Source organism: Hippichthys cyanospilos, chromosome 15 (assembly GCF_059441005.1).
Source record: "Hippichthys cyanospilos isolate Australia breed blue-spotted pipefish chromosome 15, RoL_Hcya_1.0, whole genome shotgun sequence".
Classification (NCBI taxonomy): Eukaryota; Metazoa; Chordata; class Actinopteri; order Syngnathiformes; family Syngnathidae; genus Hippichthys; species Hippichthys cyanospilos.
Genome location: NC_142383.1, coordinates 536,027 through 558,145, shown reverse-complemented (window position 1 = coordinate 558,145; position 22,119 = coordinate 536,027). Strand labels below are relative to the sequence as shown.

The following is a 22,119-nucleotide window of genomic DNA, read 5'->3' as shown; positions in this document are numbered from 1 at the left end:
TCTGCTTTCCTCTGTTAATTTGGGTTTCCTGTCTGGCTACATTAGTTGCTGACAGGGCCGTGGCTGCAGTCAGATCATTGTCTACTTTCTTTTTTCTCTTTTTTTATTTTTCAACCACTTTCCTCTCTCATACAACCTTCTTTTCCTCTACCACAATTCCTATTTGTAACACAACAGTCATGCCTGAATATTATGAGGCCATTAAGACGCACAGGACTGGAACCTTTTCTTGTCTTAATCTTCTAGAACTTCTAGGTGTTCTTATTCTAGGTATTACTTATTAAGACGCACAGGACTGAAACCTTTTCTTGTCTTAATCTACTAGAACTTCTAGGTGTTCTTATTCTAGGTATTACTTATTAAGACGCACAGGACTGAAACCTTTTCTTGTCTTAATCTTCTAGAACTTCTAGGTGTTCTTATTCTAGGTATTACTTATTAAGACGCACAGGACTGAAACCTTTTCTTGTCTTAATCTTCTAGAACTTCTAGGTGTTCTTATTCTAGGTATTACTTATTAAGACGCACAGGACTGAAACCTTTTCTTGTCTTAATCTGCTAGAACTTCTAGGTCTTCTTATTCTAGGTATCAACAGCGCAAGCCTTTTGCTCCACTATTTATTTTTTTATTTGGGCCTCGGGCAGGACTTTCAACCTCCCTTTTACACATTAAGACGCACAGGACTGGAACCTTTTCTTGTCTTAATCTTCTAGAACTTCTAGCTTTTCTTATTCTAGGTATCAGTAGTGCAAGCCTTTTGCTCCACTTTCTGTTTCGTCGTTTGGGCCTCGGGCAGGGCTTTCAACCTCCCTATTTGTTTTTTGGGCCACAGGCAGGGCTTTCAACCTCCCTTTTACTTCGCCAAGCATGCCAACAAGATAAGACTATACTCACAGTTCATGTCTTCTCTCCGTCTCAATTTCTGTTGCTGGTTATGGATTCCGTCAATCAACAATCTCAGGGAGGACGCTGACGCAACTGGCCACGGGAAAGTGGACTTCTTCTACAGACCCAGTCTGGCTGTGCGCACAGTCTTCAGTCGCTATCAGCGGCCCCCCCACGGACGCAAATATGTTGGGATCCGGCTCGAAGGACCATGTTATGTCAGAGTTATCAATAATGACAGACTGGAGAAAAGCCAAAACTCTTGAGTCAAACACAATCTTTTGCAAAAGAGGGAGAGCACCAGGGTCTTCCGGTGCTCTGGGGCTCTCCTCCTTGTTTTATTCCAAAGATTACAAAGAAGGCGGTTACAATTTTCAAAATAATACCATTTAAGGAGTTGTTTATGTCTGTAGCGTGAGTGTGTGTGCATGTGTATATTTGTGTGTTTGTGTGTGTGTGAGTGAGTAGGTTAAGGGGTGTGCGAGCAAAGTGTTTTTATATGATAAAATATACACATATATACAATTATTCCATCAAGATCATTGGTCCAGTAGCATCTATGAGCAATGATGAAGAACCGAAAATCAGGTGAGCTCATAGACATTCTTGTTCCTAATGACAATTTTCAGTCTTCAATCAACCTAACGTGTTTATTTGGAATGTAGAAAGGAAGGGAGAAACACAAGCAAGAGAACATGCAAACTTCACATGTAAAGGCCTGAGCCAAGTGTTGGACAATGAAGCAATGAGCGATGAGGTAAACACGCTGGCCAACGAACCACTGTGTTTCTCTCAAAACATACTTTAAAAACGGGAGCAAGATGAAAAGGCATTCCTGGTTTCACTAGTCTAACACTGTATTTTATTAATAATAATTAAGTAATTTTATATTAAAAATGAACTAAAAATGAACTATTCAAAGCTTAGTCATCTGACTAAATTGTTATTTTGAGCCCAGGGCAACTGAGATGCCATTTTCAGTCAAGAGCAGTTAGAGCAAGTGGCAAAATGGCTGCCCCCTGAGATTGATGAAAATGGATAGCGCTTGCAGCTTAAGTTAGGAGAACAGAAACTAAATTTTAAGTAGATCGCCAGGTTTCAACCAGTGGGCACACAAGTAACTTGTTCAGTGCTTGAATTTTGCCATGGGACGCATAATTTCAAATCAACGTGCGTCCACTGGACACAACTTGTTTTTTGTAGGGGTTTTGCTCAACATTGTTTCACACAAGGCTATTTCAGACTGCAGCGGAGGGCATGCTCTTAATGTGACTCATACTCTTTGACGTTTTTGGCTTTCGAAAAAGAGCAGGAGACATAGCGATACTGACACAACACAGTTATTAAGGAGGAAATAGACTCTCATTCACATGAAATGATAAAATTCACATTATATGTCCTATAAATTAACACACATGATTGAATGATTGATTTGAAATAAACTACTATCACTCCATAGTGAATTTCGAAAGTCATTTTTTAAAATATTGCTGTGTAATTATACTAAAAATAAAACTGTTTATCTAATCTAGAAAAATGTTTATTTACCAAGAAAGATTTTAAAATTAGTTATTTTAGAGTTGTAATTTCCATACTGTGATATTTTAAAGGTTATCATAATGTCAGATTTTGACATCGTCCCATGCTGACTCACATACATACATAAAACAAAAATCAATCAAAATAAATATATCAATCAATAATATGTTACAATTGTGACTGATAATTCTCCTGGTATGCTCCGAGATGAACAAACTGGCGCACGTTTCATGCTTTGCTCATATAATTTAGCCTCTAACTTGAACAAGTTTATTTTTATCTTGTCTTAAATGTACTGAGAAATATTAATATTTTTCATTTGGCCAACATTTTTTTTTTTAACATAGTATTTTGGTAATGCAATTTTCTTGTAAATGACAAAATATCTTGTTCTACATTTTTAATTTTGTGTTTAATCTTATGTTATAACATGACAGTTGTATACTGTATTTTCCGCACTATAAGGCACATCTAAAAGCCTTTTTTTTTTTTTTTAAAGTCAAAGGTGCACCTTATAATCCAGTGCACCATATATATGAATCATATTTGCTGACCAGGTGCTGACTTATCTGATCATTGAGTAGACATTCCCTTGAGCACACCTCCACCTAGTGGATACATAACAGAATGCAAATGCAGCCCCAGCCACCGCGGTAGCTTTGATTCTGGAAAAAAAAATAAAACTGCTGTTTATTTATTTTTGGAATGAACAGCACTGTAAGAATGCTTATATTCCATTAATAAAGTTTGAGTGATTTATCTGATCACTGAGTTGACATTTGGACACAAAACAGAATGCAAATGCAGCCCCAGCCACCACTGTAGTTTTGATTCCATGCGCTTTATAATCCGGCGTGCCTTATGTACAGTTTAATTAGGGGGGCATTCATTGAAGGTGCGCCTTATAATTCAGTGTGCTTTATAGTGCAGAAAATACAGTGATCTGGCTTCAAAGAGTAGCGGTAGTTAACATGTTATTATGGGGAGGAAAAGAAGGCATGTTCCTTGCAAATCAAGACTTAGTAAATGTTAAGTAAAAAGAAATGTTCCTTTTTTAATTGTTTTGCAACGTTGTATGATGATTCTTATCACTTCTGTACACATAAATAATTTTTGATTGAATCAAATCATCTTAGAGTCCCCAAAATTTGAATCATAACGTGACAGTCAAAGACTCTCACCCCTACTTTTTAGAATTTAAAATATTAATCATCATCAATTTACTCTTTTATTCAGCAAAATTTGACCACTTGCTCACATTTTTTACAATTTAGTCCACCATGTTTGTTTTGATCTTGCAAGTCACATTTTCTTGTTTTTAACTCAAGATCTCGTTGTCGTGGGATTAAAATATTGCTTGATATCATTGTGCCTTTTTTTCTTGACCTACATTTGTTCCTCAATTAAAAAATAGCCCTTGAGGAAATCTTTATACTAAGTTATGGAAATGTGAGAAAGCATCTGATGACTGCATAAGTGTCACTGCTCTTCCAGTAAGTCCACCTGCTGGCTGGTTTCCTGACTAGAACTGATGAGTCATAATAGAAACCAAACTGAAAGTAAAGCCAAAACGCAGTTTATGATGCACTTTGTATTACAGAATAAGGAAATGACGGAGCACCGACGTATGAGACAGTGACCTCAGTTTAAGCAACAGGAAGGAACCGCAATCGTCGTTTCCGACAGATTTTGTGTATTTTATTGTAAAGAGTTTATCAGTGACGTTCTTGTTATTTGACTTTCTATGAAAAATGATCTGCATTTTTTTGGATTTACTTTACGTACAAAATGGTCAGTTGTTTTTGCTTTGACTTGCAAGTAAGCGGCAAAGGAATATTTTTTACACCGCTGAATGGGTTAGGGCTAGGATTAAGGTAAATGTTTAACATGAAACCATGGAATATAATAGCAGTAAATGGTGTTTTTAAAATAAGGACAGTGTACCTATAATAATAGACGTCGCTTTTCCCGGCGCTCAAACCGGACTTCCTGATCACCTCTTCTTTCTTCCAGCCTGGTGGAAGAGCCGGACAGTCCGACCTCCTTTTCTCCATCAGACACGCGTATCGATCCCGGGCTTCCGATCCGTTCAAGTCCACAGTGGCCTCTGCCCTCAAGTCGAAGTGTGGAGACGAACTTGGCTGAGCGAGCGTCGACGTCACAGATATTACGTTCGAGTCGGCTCGCCCTGCCACCACCCTGGCCGCTTGCTTAGTGTTACGTGAAATAAAAGTTCGCCGCGTAAACTGCTGCCGCTGCTGCTGCCAAAGAAACGCCCTATCCTCTAGAATAACCCACGAGATAATTCAACGTCCGTCGAAGTCCGATCAGGGCTAACAACAAACTGTGAGACTGTGACGTCAGTTCTGCGCGATGGCTCTATCGGAGATCTGCTATTCGGACAGACGAATAACTTGTGCGAAAGCGATACAGCCCTCCCAACGCATTGCCTATTGGAACGAGAGTCCTGGCGGAATTTGCTAGTCGCATTAGTCTATCACTCTTTTACACCTTTTAGACATCTGGGCTGGCGTAGTGTCCTCCACTGTCATCTTTTTTTTTTTTTTTTTTTAAGGATTTTTAAATGAGATCTAAAGACAGTGAATGATGGTGTATTCAGGGGACATCGATTTTGCCAGGCAACATCAAATTTGAATGGGACCCTGTTTTGGGGGACAACTGGGGTAATGTATTGCCTTCCAGGACTGATGTGGTATTATGATACCTAAATCATTATTATTAATTTATTTTTTTTTAATTTTAAATGACAATGGTATTTATGAGACCTATTTTTTTTATGACTTTTATAAGAAGCATAATGAGAGTCAAAAATTGTTTTTTCAGGGGAGCAGCATCAGATTTGGATGGGAACTGGTTGGGGGACAACTGAGGCAGTGTAGTTTCCCCCAGCACTGGTGTGATAGTTATCAAGAATTATTTTTAGTGGTTTTGGTTTGTTTTTTAGGCACTGTTGGAATTTATTTCTAAATCAACATGAACTCAAGTTAGTAATCTGACTCCAATTTGTGACCTTACCCAACTGCCACTCATCCAACAATTTGCGCGCTCATTCTGCAATAGAAAGGTATCAGGAAGCCGGCATTTTCACACACGAGTGGATTTATTCCTAGCACACAGATCTAATACAAGCACCTGGGTCTCGGGTCCCTCTCAATACAGCCCTGTACGCCTCTGTTGCCACCAACAGACATACTCTCCATCCGAGTTGCCCAGTAATGAGTTATACTACACAATATGCAAATGGCACAGCAACAAAGGCATCCTGGCATTATTTTATTGGCTATGTGTATACTACAGTTAACTTTAGCTTGCGCTCATTGGTCTTTCTTCCCCTGCAGAATCGCTTGCTTACTCCTCCTGGTTGTAGTTTTCCTCACAGTTGTTTCCCACCAGGTGCCTCTGGGTTATCTCGTCCCCGCATCCTCCCTGCAACTAGCACCGTTTGCTCTGAAACATTCCATTCTTACACTCCCTTGCACCACACATTCTGTTTTGTTCACTTTACAGTCTCACACTCTCATACACAGAATGTAGCAACATCTAATAAACTACTTTAAGCTCAAACTCTTATGTTCCTTTAGCACATTGACGTCGACGTATTGGGATTTCAGAGGACTTTAATTTGAACACAAAAAAACAGATTGAGATTGGACTCATTTTACTGGAGATCTTGGGTTATATAGGGTCCTCCAAGCATGGCCCGTTGTTGTAATACAAATCCTGTTGTTGTGATGCGATTTTTGAATTACACAAAATAGTAGTAGTGTATATTTGCAGTTAGAATGCTGATTTAAAAGTAGCATGCCTTTAATTCATCACAAGATTCAAAAATTGGAGGACATTTTACATCCCACCAATCAAATTTTAAGTAATCCACACACAAAATACTACGACTTGCAACTACTGAGTTGATGAATGGAAGAAGCGGAAAGCAGTGAATCACATGAAACACTGGACTTGACATTATCAGACTGTTTACCGAAATAATGGCTAAAGCAAAAGTATGTCCCCTCTTCAATTATTCATAATTTTTTGTAGAATCTAAAGCAGGGGCGTCAAACAAATTTTTAACACATACTACATTGTAGTTATTGTTTCTGTGGCCGGAATAAATTTTAAGTGTGTTTGTCACACACTTACCTAGTTGATAAAAACTGTTCAAAAGACAGCGAGCATAAAATTGTTGGTTTTGCAAGGTCTGTATTTTAGCCAGAAACTTGAAGTCAAACCAGCATTTCGCGTGCCACGTAAAATGAGCTGTGGGTCGGATCTGGTCTCTGGGCCTTAAATTTTACACCTGTGCAGTATAACATCTAAAATATTTACAGATTGATTCATTGCACCAGAAAGCAACATCTCCTCTGGTAGGAAACATTTTATTATTTATTCGACTAACCATAATCGGCAGTCCAACAACCACATTTCAACTCAGGATGCAATGGATACAAATTTTACTACACTGGCACACCATGACTGAGCAGAAAATGTTGGATAATGTTAATCCCTTCGGGGCTTGTGAAAAACATAGTACACTGTTATATCTTTCACTCTTCTTGTTACTTAATATAACAATGGTACTCTGGACTAGGGCGTCGTGTTAACTCTTTATTAGCATAGCACGTAATCGTAACAAAAGGCTGTACAATGCAACACGAAGCCGGGGTTACCCATCATGAATTGCATGACAAACTACGGGTAGCATTACAGCTCAAAATACATCACATTTCCTCCCCTCTTACAATAGATGTCCTACACACATTCAGTTAACCATATTTACTAATTTTAATTCTAATTGAGAAATGAGGGTAGACTACCTCAAACCTTGACTGTACCCATAGGGATTATTCTGCCCCGTGAACTTGGGTCAGTACTATTCCAACTAATAACTCAAAAGGGGGCTGCCACTCTTATGGGGTATCGGCGATGTGCAGGAAGATCAGCCTCTGTGCTCTCTACTGGGGAGTTTGCATCTGGTGCTGATGCAAAACAAGATGAATCAGTCTCTTTTCCAGACACCTATCAATGGAACATTGCATCCTTAGGATAGTCCAGAAATGTTCCATAGGTGCTGATGTTGGATGCAGGGGTCGATCTATGTGTCTTCTCCAGATGTTATCAGTGGTTTGAATGGTGGGGAGACTGGTCCAGTTTGTGTAATTATGGTTGCAAGGTTCCACTTCAGTTCACCTCTGTAATTCCTGACAAGCACAGATTCACCTGGGAAAACTCTTCCCTTGGCCTTTTCTTCGATGTAATACAGTAACTTGTTTCTCTTGTTGGTTTTGCACAGTGTCTTTTACTGGTGAAGGTTTCAGAAGATCAAATATAGTGCGCAGATCTCTCTTGGAACATCAGACTGGCAGGAGATGTCTTTGTGGTTGCTTGTGGAGTGTTACGATAGTTTAACAGGAATTTGTACAGCCTCTTATGTAATGTTCCTTGACTTTGTGAGGCTTTTAACGCATGTTTCATGGTCTGTATGAACCTTTCTGCAAGGACATGTGTTGCAGGATGGTATGGAACTGATTTAATGTATTGCACTCCCATTTGCTTGTAGCAAAGCATCCATTTCCTCTGAAACCCATCCATTGTCAGACCAACTGTGCAGGCGATCCAAAAATGATTGAACATTGCTCCTAGTTCCTCAATGGTCTTGTGTGTAGTTGTTGACTTCACGATAGCCACTTCAGGCTACTTGGTGTGTGCATCAATAGCGACAAGAACCATTCCGTCCTCCACCAGACCTGCGAAGTCAATTTTCACACGTTGCCGTGGCTCCTGTGGGAACTCCCAGGGGTGAAGAGGAGGACGTGTTGGATTGTTCTGTTGTGACATAATGAACATTTTTTAGCTATTTCCTCAATCTGTTTGTCAATGTTTGGCAACCAAATGTAGCTTATCGCTATTTTCTTCACTCTGACTACTCCACTGTGCCCTGCATGAAGTTGCTGTAACACTTTTATTCATAGTGACATGGGAATAATGACTCTCCTACTCCATAGCAAACAACCGGCCTGAACAAATATCTCCTCCCACCCAGAAAGGGCTTCAAGTTCGAATCATCACCCACAGGGTGTCCCTTAATGATCAAGTCCATGACTGCAGGCAACACAGGGTCATTTCTTGTTCCCTTCTTCACTTGTACAGCTGAAATTGGTGATTTTACCACCTCAGTTAATTAGAAAATGTCTACAGTGGAATTTGGCTTCATGACAGGAGCAGCAAACTCGACAACCCATCTGCATTGCAAAGAGCTTAAGATACCTGATGTCATATGAATGTCCTGACAACATCAAAGGCCATCTCAGGCGTTGTGAGGCAGCGAGAAATGGTATTCCATTGTATGGTCCGAGGATGGTCTTGAGAGGTCGGTGGTCAATGAAAAGTGTGAACTTCCTTCCATACAAGCATTGGTGAAACTTCCTGATCCCAAACACAATGCTTAGCACGTCCCGTTCCAGTTGAGCATAGTTACCTTCTACCTTGTTCAGTATCCTTGAAGCAAAAGCAATCGGCTTTTCCTCACCGTTTGGCAATACCTGATATATATTACTGTCCCCACACCACAGGGAGAGGCACAGGCTAGCTAAGTGACAGAAGTGATGAATTAACATGTCAGAACCTCCGAAGCTGTTATTGCATAGTTCGCAATCTGAAAAGTCTCTTGACAGGCTGCCATTCACTCTTATGCAGAGCAGGTTGTGCAAGTGTTTCAGTAGTGACGGCAAATTTGGTATGAAACGTCCATAATAATTCAATGTTCCAGAGAAAGACTTCAACTATCTGATATTTAGTGATGGGGGTGCATTCATCATGGCTGTCATTTTCGATGGTACCGTGTACAGTCCCTTTGCATCGATCACGTGACTCAAATATTCCACAGATGACAGAAAAAAACGCACATTTGACCTTTCTGCTTCTGAGTCCATACTCTTTCAGTCTCTGAAAAGCCGCATCCAAGTTGTGCAGATGCTCGTCATCATTTGCTCCTGTTCACAGAATATTGTCCAGGTAGCATTGCACTGTTGGTAATCCACTCAGGATTTGGTCCATTGTTTGCTGGAATAGAGTCGATGTGATGTCAAATGGCAGTCTGCGGTATCTGAAAAGTCCTTGATGTGTGTTTATCGTCAGCATGTAACGTGACTGTTCTTCTACATGCAATTGTAGGGAAGCTTGCTTTAGATCGCATGCCCCCCAATCAGGCCAGCAAATAAGTCATCAATCAGTGAGAGGGGATACTGCTCAGCTTGTAGAAAAGGATTTAGCAGTCCTCAGTCTAATCTGCAGTTAGTGGGCACAGTCAGTGAAAGCGTCCTGCTCTGAGATTTCCTACCGGTCCGCTTTTAGGTCGCTGGTTTATGCAGCAGAGTGAGACCTCCCTATCAGCCCGCTTAAAGAGGGCTGTGTATGTGTCTGAGGGAGACTCCCTACCGGTCCGCTTTGAGAGCGCTGGATAAGCAGCAGAGTGAGACCTCCTTCTCAGTCGGGACCACACACCAGAATTAGCCCGTTATCTCCCGAGCGCCGATCCAGGCAAATAAGCTCCTGCGGCCGGCAATTACGGACTCACGACATGGCGGCGGGGAACTGGTACTTTTACCCACGGCGATGATTTGAACAAGGTCATTGTTACGGGTGGGTTTGCTCAGGGGTCTTACTCTCCGGTACCGGCCTGCTTTGTTTCTTTTTCCCCTGTGTTTCCTGGCATCTTTTTTTTATGTGCCCCAGCAGTTCAAGGATTGGTCGGCTCCAGGAAGGCCCACGATTGGCTGCTGCTGATTGGCAGGTCGCACACCTGCTATATATTGAGCCGAGATGGCAGACAACTTTCTCATCCTCCTTCGCTCCCAACCAGCCATGCACTTGTACTGATACTTTGTGGAAAACCGAGCAGTAGGGGTGAACCGCCGTTTTTGTTGTGCATTTTTCTTTCCTCCTGTTTTTGGAGCTAGGGAGGTAAGCCTATTGTCTTTTGGTTGTTTTGTTTGTTAGGTTAGTTTGGTTATTGCAAAGACAGATTGTTTTGTTTGTTGTTTTGGCCTTGGTTCACCCTGAGTTAATTGCTCCTATCTTTCAGTAACCCTTTTGTCTTATAAATAAATATATCTTTTGTTTTCCAAACCTCTGGTTCGTCAGCTGGCTGCTTGGGAGTTGGGGAAGGCGGGGCCCATTACCCATGTTGTGTCCTAGGCCCCTAGACTGGGACATAACAGTCATATTAATGCACAATTCATTTCGTGCACCAGTAAAAAAATCACATTTTATTTTTTACTAAAGAAGCGTTCGGTGAATGAGCATATGAAACTGGTGGGGTTTGGTGCCTCCAACAAGGTTAAGAACCACTGCCTTAAAGTCTCCACAAGTCCAAATCCCTCCATTTTTCTTCAGTACAGGGACTATGGGTGTGGCCCCTCCTCTGGTTGTTACAGGTTCCAAAACTCAAATTTTTGACCAGCAACTCCAAATTGGTTTCCACTTTAGGCATAATGCATATGGCACCAGCGTGGCCTCATTGAATATAGGCTTACTTCCCAGTTTGAGACGCAGCTCCTTTCATGCTCCCTAACTCATCATGACAAACTCTTTGTGCTTTTCCAATATAGACTGTAACTGAGCTTCCCTACTGCTTCCCAATCAAGTTGGATTGTCTTCAGCCACACACGCCTAATTATGGCCGGACAGTTTTTCTTGGTGACCTAAACTGGAGCTTGGCAGTCTGGCCATTGTACAGAACAGTCACATCTGTCATCCCTTTCATGGGCACTCGTGTCCAGTGTATGCCGTAAAGACGGTGGAAGGCATTTCATTATTTTTGTTTGAATGTTGTACGATAGCAGTGATGCTCTTGATCCCGTGTCTATCGGCATTTTAACATAATGTCCTTCCACCTTAGGTTTGGCCCAAAAGCCTTCTTTGTCACTTTAATGTCTGATCTTTGAGTCTTTGTCTTTGATCCTTATTTCTGCATGCCCGCTACATGTGGCCTTTTTTTTTTATCACAGTTATTGCAGGTAATCTCTTTACACTAACAGTCTTTACAAGGTGCCCCAACTTTGCTGCATTGGAAACAAGGAATTTGTCCATTCATTTTAGTTTATATACTCTGCCTGTAGCGTGCAGTTACTCAGCATCTTTTGAAACCATCTCCATCATTGCGCTTATATGAATTGCTCTTTCCAGAGTCAAGTCGCTTTCTGTGAGCAATTTTTTTCTGTGCTGCTTCATTTCTTAATCCACACACAAGTCTGTCTCTTAAAGTGACATTTAAAGTATCCTTAAATTCACAGTGTTCAGATAACTTGCACAATACTGCAACAAACATGGTAAACTCACCTTCTTTGGGGGCATTTTGCTGCTGTCGCTGTTTTTAGCCTTGGCTGGAGAGACGAACGATATTTTTCTTGTTCGATTATACCACCACCCGTTGGACCTGTGTTCGGTGTTTTTTCTTAATTTTTGAGGACTGTTTTCATTCTTCGATATCTAGTGATTCGCCGATTCTCTGAACAGCTCCTAGCTCCGTTCATCCTCGTTCTCGTGCAGCTCTTCTAGCATAAGTATTCGCTCGGCTGTACTAAGGTAGGCATGGCTTTGTGCGCCTCCACCGCATCAGTCACTTGCAACACCTGCGTTATTCTCATGGAGAGGCTTTCTCTCCTAGAGGGCCGTGTCTGTCAGCTAGAATAGAGTAATCTGATAATCGTAGATCAGACGGACACATCTGATAGTGACAGTGAGGGCCGGAGCCCTCCCGCAATGCCGCAAGCGTCGGCTAGTGCGGGTCGTAGCCTACCCGCTAGTCCGGCTAGCATTAGCCCTAAGAAGCCTGCTAGCCGCGGTGAGCCTGTTTGGATGCATAATCGTTTTAGCCCCCTCGATAGGCACACTCCATCTCAGTCTACTGGCTCTCGCACATTAGTTATAGGGGACTCATCACCCGTAACATCAAGCTTAAAATGCCAGAGCATCCGGCATTGAAGGTAATCTTAGGGAGCTGACACGCAAGAGGCCTAGACACCAATTTAGTGCAAACAACACTGGTTACTCGGACATAGTGATACATGTCGGCTCCAACAATACTAGAATGAGGCAGTCTGAGATTACAAAGAAGAACATAGCTAGGATTTGTAATCTCGCTAGAAGGATGAGTCGGCATCGAGTTATTGTCTCTGGCCCTCTGCCTGCGAGAGGCAAGGATGAGAGGTTTAGCAGATTATTCTCGCTTAACCGGTGGATGGCTTGTTTCTGTAGAGAGCAGGGTTTCCAGTCTGTAGATAATTGGCCCTCTTTCTGGGGCCAGCCCGACCTGCTAAAGATGGATGGCCTTCACCCGAACTGGGCAGGCGCCATCACTCTTCCTAGAAACATAGGTTACTGTTTGAGCCTTCCATAACTTCTCACATTAGAGCATGTCGGGTCCCAGGCGAGTAGCGAGCCTGCTACAACGGGTGTGGAGTCGTTAAGGCTAGAATTAACCGGCACTAGGCTCGACTGCTACAACACACAAAGCATACTTAGTCTAGGTCACTGCAATCTACACAATGTTTCAATACCTAATGCTGAATGCCCTAGTGATAAGATTTCTGCTGAGGTGGTGTTGATTAAGGAAAATAGCTGTGCCTCCTTATCTGGTAAGACTAGAGACATAGTACCTCGGCGAAATATTAATATTAATATGTGTGCTGTAGCCGTCAACAATCGAATTCCTACTTTATTAACATTGCGATGAGGTTTTAATTACTCAAAATACAAACCAAGCCCCGGCCATAAAAATCTTGAATATTCATATGAACTCCCCATTGGAGCCACTTATTGTAGATAGATAGATAGATAGATAGATAGATAGATAGATAGATAGATAGATAGATAGATAGATACTTTATTCATCCCCGTAGGGAAATTCACATTTCCAGCAGTATCCTCAAGTCGAGATATAAAATATGAGAAATAAAATACACAAAGATACACATAAGTCCAGTACAGAAGTATACTTAAGGTGCTTGTTAACAGTGTAAACAGAATAGTGTGAATCGTTGGAGTCTAGTGCAAGTATAATTAAGGTGCTTGTATAAAGTGAATAGTGCAGTGCAGAGTATGAGGTTTAGAGTTTAATGTGAGCTTTTACTGCCCCGCTGGAGTTGAAGAGCCTCATGGCATGGGGGAGGAATGATCTCCTCAGCCTGTCCGTGGAGCAGGACAGTGACAGCAATCTGTCACTGAAGCAGCTCCTCTGTCTGTAGATGATGCTGTGTAGTGGATGTGTTGGATTGTCCATGATTGATAGCAGCTTGTTTAGTGCTCGTCGCTCAGCCACAGTTGTCAGACTGTCCAGCTCTGTGCCCACAACCGAGCCCGCCTTCCTCACCAGTTTATCCAGACGCGAGGCGTCCTTCTTCTTAGTGCTGCCTCCCCAGCACACTACTGCGTAGAGGAGGGCGCTCGCCACAACAGTCTGGTAGAACATCTGCAGGAGCTTTTTGCAGATGCAAGCAATAAATGATGCATTTAGTTTGACACAAATAATAAAAGCAGTGACACACCGGAATGGTAATATCTTAGACTAAGTGTTAACCCATGGCCTAACTGCCTCAAATGTCACAATTTTACCGTATACTAACGCTGTCTGATCATTATCTTATAACATTTGAATTCCAAACTCAGTGTGGTCTTATTGTCTACAACCAAGGCTTTAAGAGCCGTGATATTAACCCATCAACCACTGCTGCACTTTCTGAATTACTGCTTTCCGCAACAGCTGCCTTTCCGTCTTTCACTGGTTTAGTTGATAAGCTCGTGAATTATTTTAAAACAGTTCTTTTAAATTCCCTAAACTCTATTGGGCCGTTGAAACTTAAAACTCGTCCGAAGCGGCACACCCCGTGGTTTACGGATGAAACGTGTACATGTAAATTGTTAAGTAGACAACTTGAGCGTAAATGGCGAACAACTAAACTCGAGGTTTTTCGTCAGGCCTGGTGCGATAGCTTGCTGAAATATAAAGAGGCTCTTCGGTAAGCAAAAACAAATTACTATTTCAAAACGATTAGTCTGAATAAAAACAACCCAAAATATTTTTTGACACGGTAGCACAGCTAACGCAACAGCAGCAGATTAATCAGAGTTCCCTCCAATCAGCACACGATTTCATGCAATTCTTTACTCAGTGGATTCAGCTAATAAGGGATGAAATAAAAAAGGTTACGCCACTTACCCCCTCGGCTGTGATTATTGATGCTAGTTCGGACAATCAGGTTCAAGAAAGTCTGGTTACCCTGTTTGATTTAGTATCCCTGGAGTGTCTCACACACCTGGTTAATGCAGCAAAGCCGACGTCCTGCATGCTCGACCTGCTTCCAGGCAAACTCGTTAAAGACTTTTTCTCGGTCTTAGGGTCATCTGTCTTGAATATTATCAATCTGTCACTCTCCTCTGGCATTGTACCTAAAGCTATTAAGACAGCCGTCATTCAACCATTACTAAAGAAACCTCACCAAGATCCTGAAAATCTCTTTAACTATAGGCCAGTGTCACACCTTCCATTTATTGCCAAAATTCTTGAGAAAGTTGTAGCACAACAGCTTAGCGATTTTATGATAGATACCAATAGATTTGAACTCCTTCAGTCAGGTTTTAGGGCCAACCATTCAACTGAGACAGCCCTTGTAAAAGTGACGAATGATCTTCTCTTAGCCATGGATTCCAACATCTCATCAATATTATTACTGCTTGACCTTAGTGCCGCATTTGACACTGTTGATCATTATATTCTTATAGAACGTCTTAAATCATGTGTTGGTATCTCGGGATCAGCACTTTCTTGGTTCAGATCTTACATCCTGGGAAGTACGCATAGTGTCTCTTATGGCAATGCGATCTCCGAATCATTCTCCGTCTCATATGGTGTCCTTTAGGGGTCAGGACTTGGTCCCTTACTGCTCAACATCTACATGATTCCTCTTGGCAATATTATACTTAAACATGCTATTAGTTTTCATTGCTATGCTGATGATACCCAACTGTATATGTCTTTAAAAATAACAGATCTGTGCAAGTGCAGTAAACTGGAGGCCTGCCTTGCCGAGATTAAACAATGGATGTCTTCCAATTATCTGCTTCTCAACCCTAGTAAAACAGAGATGTTAATTATTGGCCCTGCTCATCACCAGCACTTAAGAATACCATGTTTCAACTCTCTCCTTTCGAACACATATTAATAACATGACAAGAATGCCGTTTTTTCCACCTTCGCAATATAGCTAAAATTCGTCCTATTCTTTCTCTTACCGATGCAAGAACTTTAATTCATGCATTTGTTACGTCACGCCTAGACTATTGTAACGTTTTGTTTTCTGGACTTCCCATGTACTACATGAAAAGCCTGCAGTCTGTACAAAATGCAGCAATCGACGAGGACGAGAAAGTTCGATCATAATACTCCGATTCTAGCTGACCTGCATTGGCTTCCAATACACGTGAGGTGTGATTTTAAGGTGCTGTTAATTACTTATAAAATTTTACACGGTTTAGCTCCTTCCTATCTCGTCGACTTAGTATCATCATATGTTCCGTCCCGACAACTTCGATCACAAAATGCCGGTCTGCTATCAACCCCACGGGCGAAAAAGAAGTCTGCAGGATCAAAGGGATTTTCCATTCGCGCGCCAGTACTATGGAATGCCCTATCTATGGAAGTTCGTGCAGCCACCTCAGTAGAAATCTTTAAATCCCGACTAAAAACACATTTATATTCAAAAGCATATAGTTAATTGAGCCTGTCTGCAGCTTTCATCTTTTTTTCTTTTTCCTGCCCCCCTCTTCCGGCTCGGAGAGGGGGCTAGCTAGATGGTGAGGGTTGACTTGACCACCTCCATTTGGTCCTGCGCTAATCGACCATCGCGGGTTAGGAGATTGGCCGTCAGCGGTCCACTTGGTTGGAATGTGGGATGGTTCCTGCCCAATGGCTTTGCCTGCTGTCAAGACATCACTGCACAATATGTTTTCTGTAATCTACTGTATATTGTTTATGTGTATGTCTGTTTTTGGTACATGCAGCATCCACTTCAACCTGTGGGCCTGGAAGGGGGCTCCTCCCACCTGTGGTCCCTTCTGGAGGTTTCTGTTTTTCCCCTAATTGGGGTTTTTGAGTTTTTCCTTCCCCTTCTGGGAGCTTTTGACAGGGGATGCTGTTGTGTACCTTACACTGAAAAGATGTCTCTGTGCAACTTCTTTTTTCGAAAGAGGTCTCCACATGACCTTTCATCTGTGAAGCCCTTTGATACTTCGGTGATTTAGGGCTATACAAATAAAATTTGATTGATTGATTGATTGACCTTCCTGAATCTCTCCGCTGTCAAAGGCTTGAGTGAAAAATGTCAAGTTAGTCTAGCCACAATTTCCTCATAGCTTTAAGATCCTGGCTTGGTCGGCTGTAACAAGTTATGCAGCAAGTTAAATGTCTAGGGACCCATCGCACTTAGAAAAATGGGCACAAACATTTTATCCGCTATTCCATTAGCGGTGACGAAATACTCAAAAGCGCTCTGTGCACAAGCTCCATTGCTCCAGCCCTCGTCAAAGAGACCAATAGTACCAATAATGGCAGCCATTTCAAGGCTCCTGGTTGAATGTCTCTCTTCCCCTCAAACTTACTCTGCAACGTTTTTTCTTCCCTCCAGCGTTACTCATGGAGTTATTTTGGGCAGCTGGCACCATCTAGCACAGGGGAGGGTAAACATTTTGGCTTGGGAGCCACATTGACTTTTAAAATCTGACAGCCGGGCTGAGGTAATCCTGTTGTGGCAATTATCAGAGCAGATCTGAAGTGTTCATCACTCACAATATTCATTACCCACAAAACCAATCTGTGTCATTCAGCTCTGGAAAATTGTCAGTACTCTCAAGTAGCTCCAAAAATGAAATAATCTACTGATTATTGTTTGATCTCCCAGACAAGTCCCCTTGCTCAAATAAAGTTATCATGTTTTGCAATGTGGTCACCTGCAAATTGCTTACATAGTGCTTCCTGGTGAATTATGCAGTGTAGGAACATTACCTCTTGAGCATCCCGACGTCTTTCCTGTCAGATTTGGTGATCCATCTGTGGTAACGTTGACGAGCATACTTGAAGATAGTTTGTGCCTCTGTATAACTTTTGATAAGCTGTTCAATAAGTCCCTTTTTCTTTCAGGGATTCCATATCCAAAAAGTCCTCCATTATTTCGACATGAGCAGTGTTGTTCACATCATTCATTGGTTTTGTCTGGTGCCAAAGAATAGAATGAATATTATGCCGCTTTATTCTTTAGCCTGCTAAGTGTTTGTCAATTAGTTATTAAAATATCATAATATTTGCTTCAAATTTCCTTTGCCACCAGTGACAAAAACCTTAATATTCCAATTTTTGCACTGTGCATATCCTGTGTGAGCAATTTAACTGAAAATGTGCCAGAATAGCGTTGAGGCATGGAACATGAAGGTTCTCCAATTTTACAACTTTTCACCAGTAGCTACGTCGTCTCAAATTCCGATGTCTCACCAATCCGAAAACGTTTCTATAATTGAACCAAGATGGTCTTATCTTTTCAAAATTTCATATAGTCGATGGGAGTCCAATGTATAACACACCTAATAAACTGTTTTTTTTTTTTTTTGTCGTACTGCGAGCGCCACCTAGTGGGAGCAAAAAATGTCATTATAGTCGAATGATTGCAGGCCCTATGTCAAATAATGGGTTACGCCAAATGTGAAGTTGATTGGATCAAAGGTTTCGGTACCGAAAAATGTACAAAATCGGGCCAAATGCTACATTCAATAATTGATAACTCTGGTTTTGTACATCCTAACATATGGCGCTCTATAATGTTTTTGTAGGTCTTGAGGTCCTACATATGCATAACAAATTTCGTAGCTCTAGGTCAAACAGGTCGGAAGGGGCTGCCATTTGAAGGATCATCTGGGCTAAATTACAGCAAGTTTTGCTGATTTGGGCAAACTCCGAATTTGAGGTGGCATACAGACCATCCCCATAATCACAAAGCCGTAAAATTTGAAAACTCATTTTATCTAAGTCCCGATGTTATTTGTACACATTTTCAGTCCATTTACTCTTTTGGGCTTTGCACAATACATGAAAGTTTAAAAAATGACATTTTTGTCTGTAACTAGGTGGCGCTGTGAATAATTTTGAAATTTATCATGCAGATATTTTAAAGACATAACTAGTAAATTTTCTGTAAAGTGGCAGATTTTTTGAAGCTTGCACATTGGAGTTATTAAGGTTTTTGTTGCTCATGGCGAAGGAAATTTGACACACATAATTTAAAGCCCAGCCCCCATCATATATGCTGGCCGATCTTCACGAAATTTCACCCAAACGTGGCCCTAAGCGTGATTATGGAGCACGCCAAATTTAAAGTTGATCGGCTTAATTGTTTAGGAGCTATTAAGAAGAATTTGCTACCTGCAAACAACCAAAAATGGTCCAAAAAGGCACATAAAAAAATTCATATCTCTGGTTCTGTACATCCTAGCATATGGCGTTCTAAAACTTTTTTGTAGGTCTTGAAGTGCTATATATGCCTAAAAAAATTCAAAGCTCTAGGTGAAACTGGCCGTAACCCCGGAAAAGTGTTCGACTCTAGGTGGCGCTAAAAATCAATTTCTTAGATTTTATGTATGAAAACACCAAAATACCTAATTTTACAGCAAGCCCGATGAGTGTGCAAATTTTTTGACTTTTCGTGCATGTTTAGGCCCTCACATTTGCGATTTACTTTGGAGAACAATAATAATAATAATAATAATAATAATAATCTGGGGAGGAACAATAGGGACCTCGCAGTGGTCACTGCTTGGGCCTCAATAATAATAATAATAATAATAATAATAATAATAACATTAATAATAAAAAAAATAATAATAATCTGGGGAGGAACAATTGGGACCTCACAGTGGTTACTGCTCGGGCCCTAATAATAATAATAATAATAATAATAATAATAATAATAATAATAATAATAATAATAATAATCTGGGGAGGAACAATAGTGACCTTGCAGTGGTCACTGCTCAGGCCCTAATAATAATAATAATCTGGGGAGGAACAATAGGGACCTCGCAGCGGTCGCTGCTCGGACCCTAATAATAATAATAATAATAATAATAATAATAATAATAATAATAATAATAATAACAGTAATAATCTGGGGAGGAACAATAGGGACCTCACAGTGGTCACTGCTTGGGCCCTAATAATAATAATAGTAATAATAATAATAATAATAATAATAATAATAATCTGGGGAGGAACAATAGGGACCTCGCAGTGGTCACTGGTCGGGCCCTAATAATGCGGAGAGGAACAATAGGGATCTCGCAGCGGTCGCTGCTCGGGCCCTAAAATAATAATAATATGGGGAGGACCATTAGGGACCTCGGAGTGGTCACTGCTCGGGCCCTAATAATCCGGAGAGGAACAATAGGGACCTCGCAGCAGTCGCTGCTTGGGCCCTAATAATAATAATAATCCGGAGAGGAACAATAGGGACCTCGCAGCGGTAGCTGCTCGGGCCCTAATAATAATAATAATAATAATAATAGTCTGGAGAAAAACAAGAGGGACCTCGCAGTGGTCACTGCTCGGGCCCTAATAATAATAATCTTGGAAGGAATTATAATAATAATAATAATCCGGAGAGGAACAGTAGGGACCTCGCAGCGGTCGCTGCTCGGGCCCTAATAATCTGGAGAGGAACAATAGGGAGGACCTCGCAGTGGTCACTGCTCAGGCCATAATAACTAGAGCTGCAAGCAGATATAACGGGCCCTCGCAGACATGAGCACGTTTAAGGATGAACAGTTTGAGGTATGAACAAATTTGGGTATGAATGTATTCAGCCATATGCAGGCAAATTGTAGAGGTCAATGTTCTAGAAAAGGTAAAATTTTCATTAATATTTGTCCAACGGGCATAACTAAGTAATTGGAATCGCAAACTTGGTAATATATTTTCTGCCACGAGGTGATTGTAGCACTACGATGGGATATGTTTGTTGATGTCTGTAGGAATTGACTTTCAATCAACATGTGAAGTCGTGAGAAGATGAGATCATCTTGGACAAACTACATCAACATTTACTGTTACGATAAAAGGTCATAATAAGCACTTTTGAATAGGCCACGGCCATTATCAAAACATCATAATACTTGGAAGAAATTAAGCGTGTCTGAAGGTCTGTCTGAAAAAACTTCAGTGATATTACTTGGGACAAACTACATCAGCATTTACTGTTACGATAAATGGTCATAATGAGCACTGATGAATAGGCCACGGCCATTATCAAAACAAGTAATATTTGGTGGAAGAAATTAAGCATGTCTGAAGGCCTGTCTGAAAAAACTTCAGTGATATTACTGACAGGCTCAACAAGGTACGTATAAATGACAATGTAATTTAAAATTGATGCTTCAACAGTTTAATAGAAGGTGGCAGCAATGTAAGACTTACAAGAGGCCATAAATGCATAAAATATGCAAATTCAAAAATCCGTAACTCTTTTTCTCTACATCCTAGTGTATGGCTGTCTTTGATTGTTATTTAGGTCTTAGGGTCGAGCATATGCTTACACATGTTGATAGTTGTGAGGCGATTCAACTGGGTTTAGCTGCAATCCTTCAACTACAATGACATTTTTTGCTCCCCCTAGGTGGCGCTCGCAGTATGACAAAAAAACAGTTACTAGGTGTGTTTTACATTGGACTCCCATCAACCATATGAATTTTAGAAAAGATAAGACCATCTGGGTTCAATTACAGAAACTTTTTGGTATTTGCGAGACATCGAACTTTGAGACAACGTAATGGCCACGTCCCTTGGCAAAAAATTGCCAACCTTCATGTTTCATGCCTCAACGCTATTCTGGCCAATTTTCAGTTAATTTGCTCAAACAGGAATTGCACAGTGCAAAAATTGAAATACTAAGGTTTTTGTCATTGGTGGCAAAGGAAATTTGAATCATGTATTTTGAAGCCCCGCCCCCATCATATTTGTTAGCCGATCTTGACAAAATTTTGCCCAGTTGTGCCACTCTGTCAGATAATGGAGCACGTCAAATGTGAATTTGATCGGGTCAAGGGTTTTGGTACCAAAAAATGTACAAAATTGGGCCAAATGCTACATTCAACAGTTGATAACTCTGGTTCTGTACATCCTAACACATGGCGCTCTTGATGTTTTTGTAGGTCTCAAGGTATTACATATGCATAAAAAATTTCGGAGCTCTAGGTCAAACAGGTCGGAACTGGCTGACGTTTTAGTATCATATGGGCTCAATTACAGTAAATTTTGTTTATTTGGGCAAACACCGACTTTGGGGTTGCATACAGACCACCCCCTTTATCAAAAAGTCATAAAATTTAGATACCTTAAATCTCCAAGTCTCGATAGTATTCGGACAAATTTTCAGTACATTTACTCTGACGGGCTTAGCACAACACATGAAAGTTTAAAAAATGACATTTTTGTCTGTGACTTGGTGGCGCTATCATTAATTTTATAATCAACCATGCAGATATTTTAAAGCAATGACTAGTAAATTTTTTGTAAAGTTTCAGATTATTTCAAGCTTGCACATTGGAGTTATTAGTTTGGAGTTTGGAGTTTTTGTTGCTCA

General features: G+C 40.9%; 1 protein-coding gene and 1 long non-coding RNA gene across 3 annotated transcripts in view; one reads left to right on the top strand and one right to left on the bottom strand.

The window, feature by feature from the left end:
- The window catches only part of mbd2 (methyl-CpG binding domain protein 2), a 61,036-nt gene extending 56,247 nt beyond the window's left edge, over positions 1-4,789 (bottom strand). Inside the window, exon 1 of one of the 2 annotated variants that reach the window (XM_088434841.1) lies at positions 4,370-4,789. In XM_088434841.1, coding sequence (XP_088290967.1) covers positions 4,370-4,479 — 110 coding nt within the window. In that variant the 5' untranslated portion in view covers positions 4,480-4,789. The remainder of the gene's footprint in view (positions 1-4,369) is intronic. The other variant, XM_088434840.1, reaches the window with a different exon arrangement.
- LOC148411286 (uncharacterized) lies at positions 4,046-4,671 on the top strand. Its single transcript, XR_015867938.1, has 2 exons — positions 4,046-4,299; positions 4,439-4,671. It is a non-coding gene; the product is annotated as an uncharacterized LOC148411286 (long non-coding RNA).
- Positions 4,790-22,119: the final 17,330 nt, after the last annotated feature.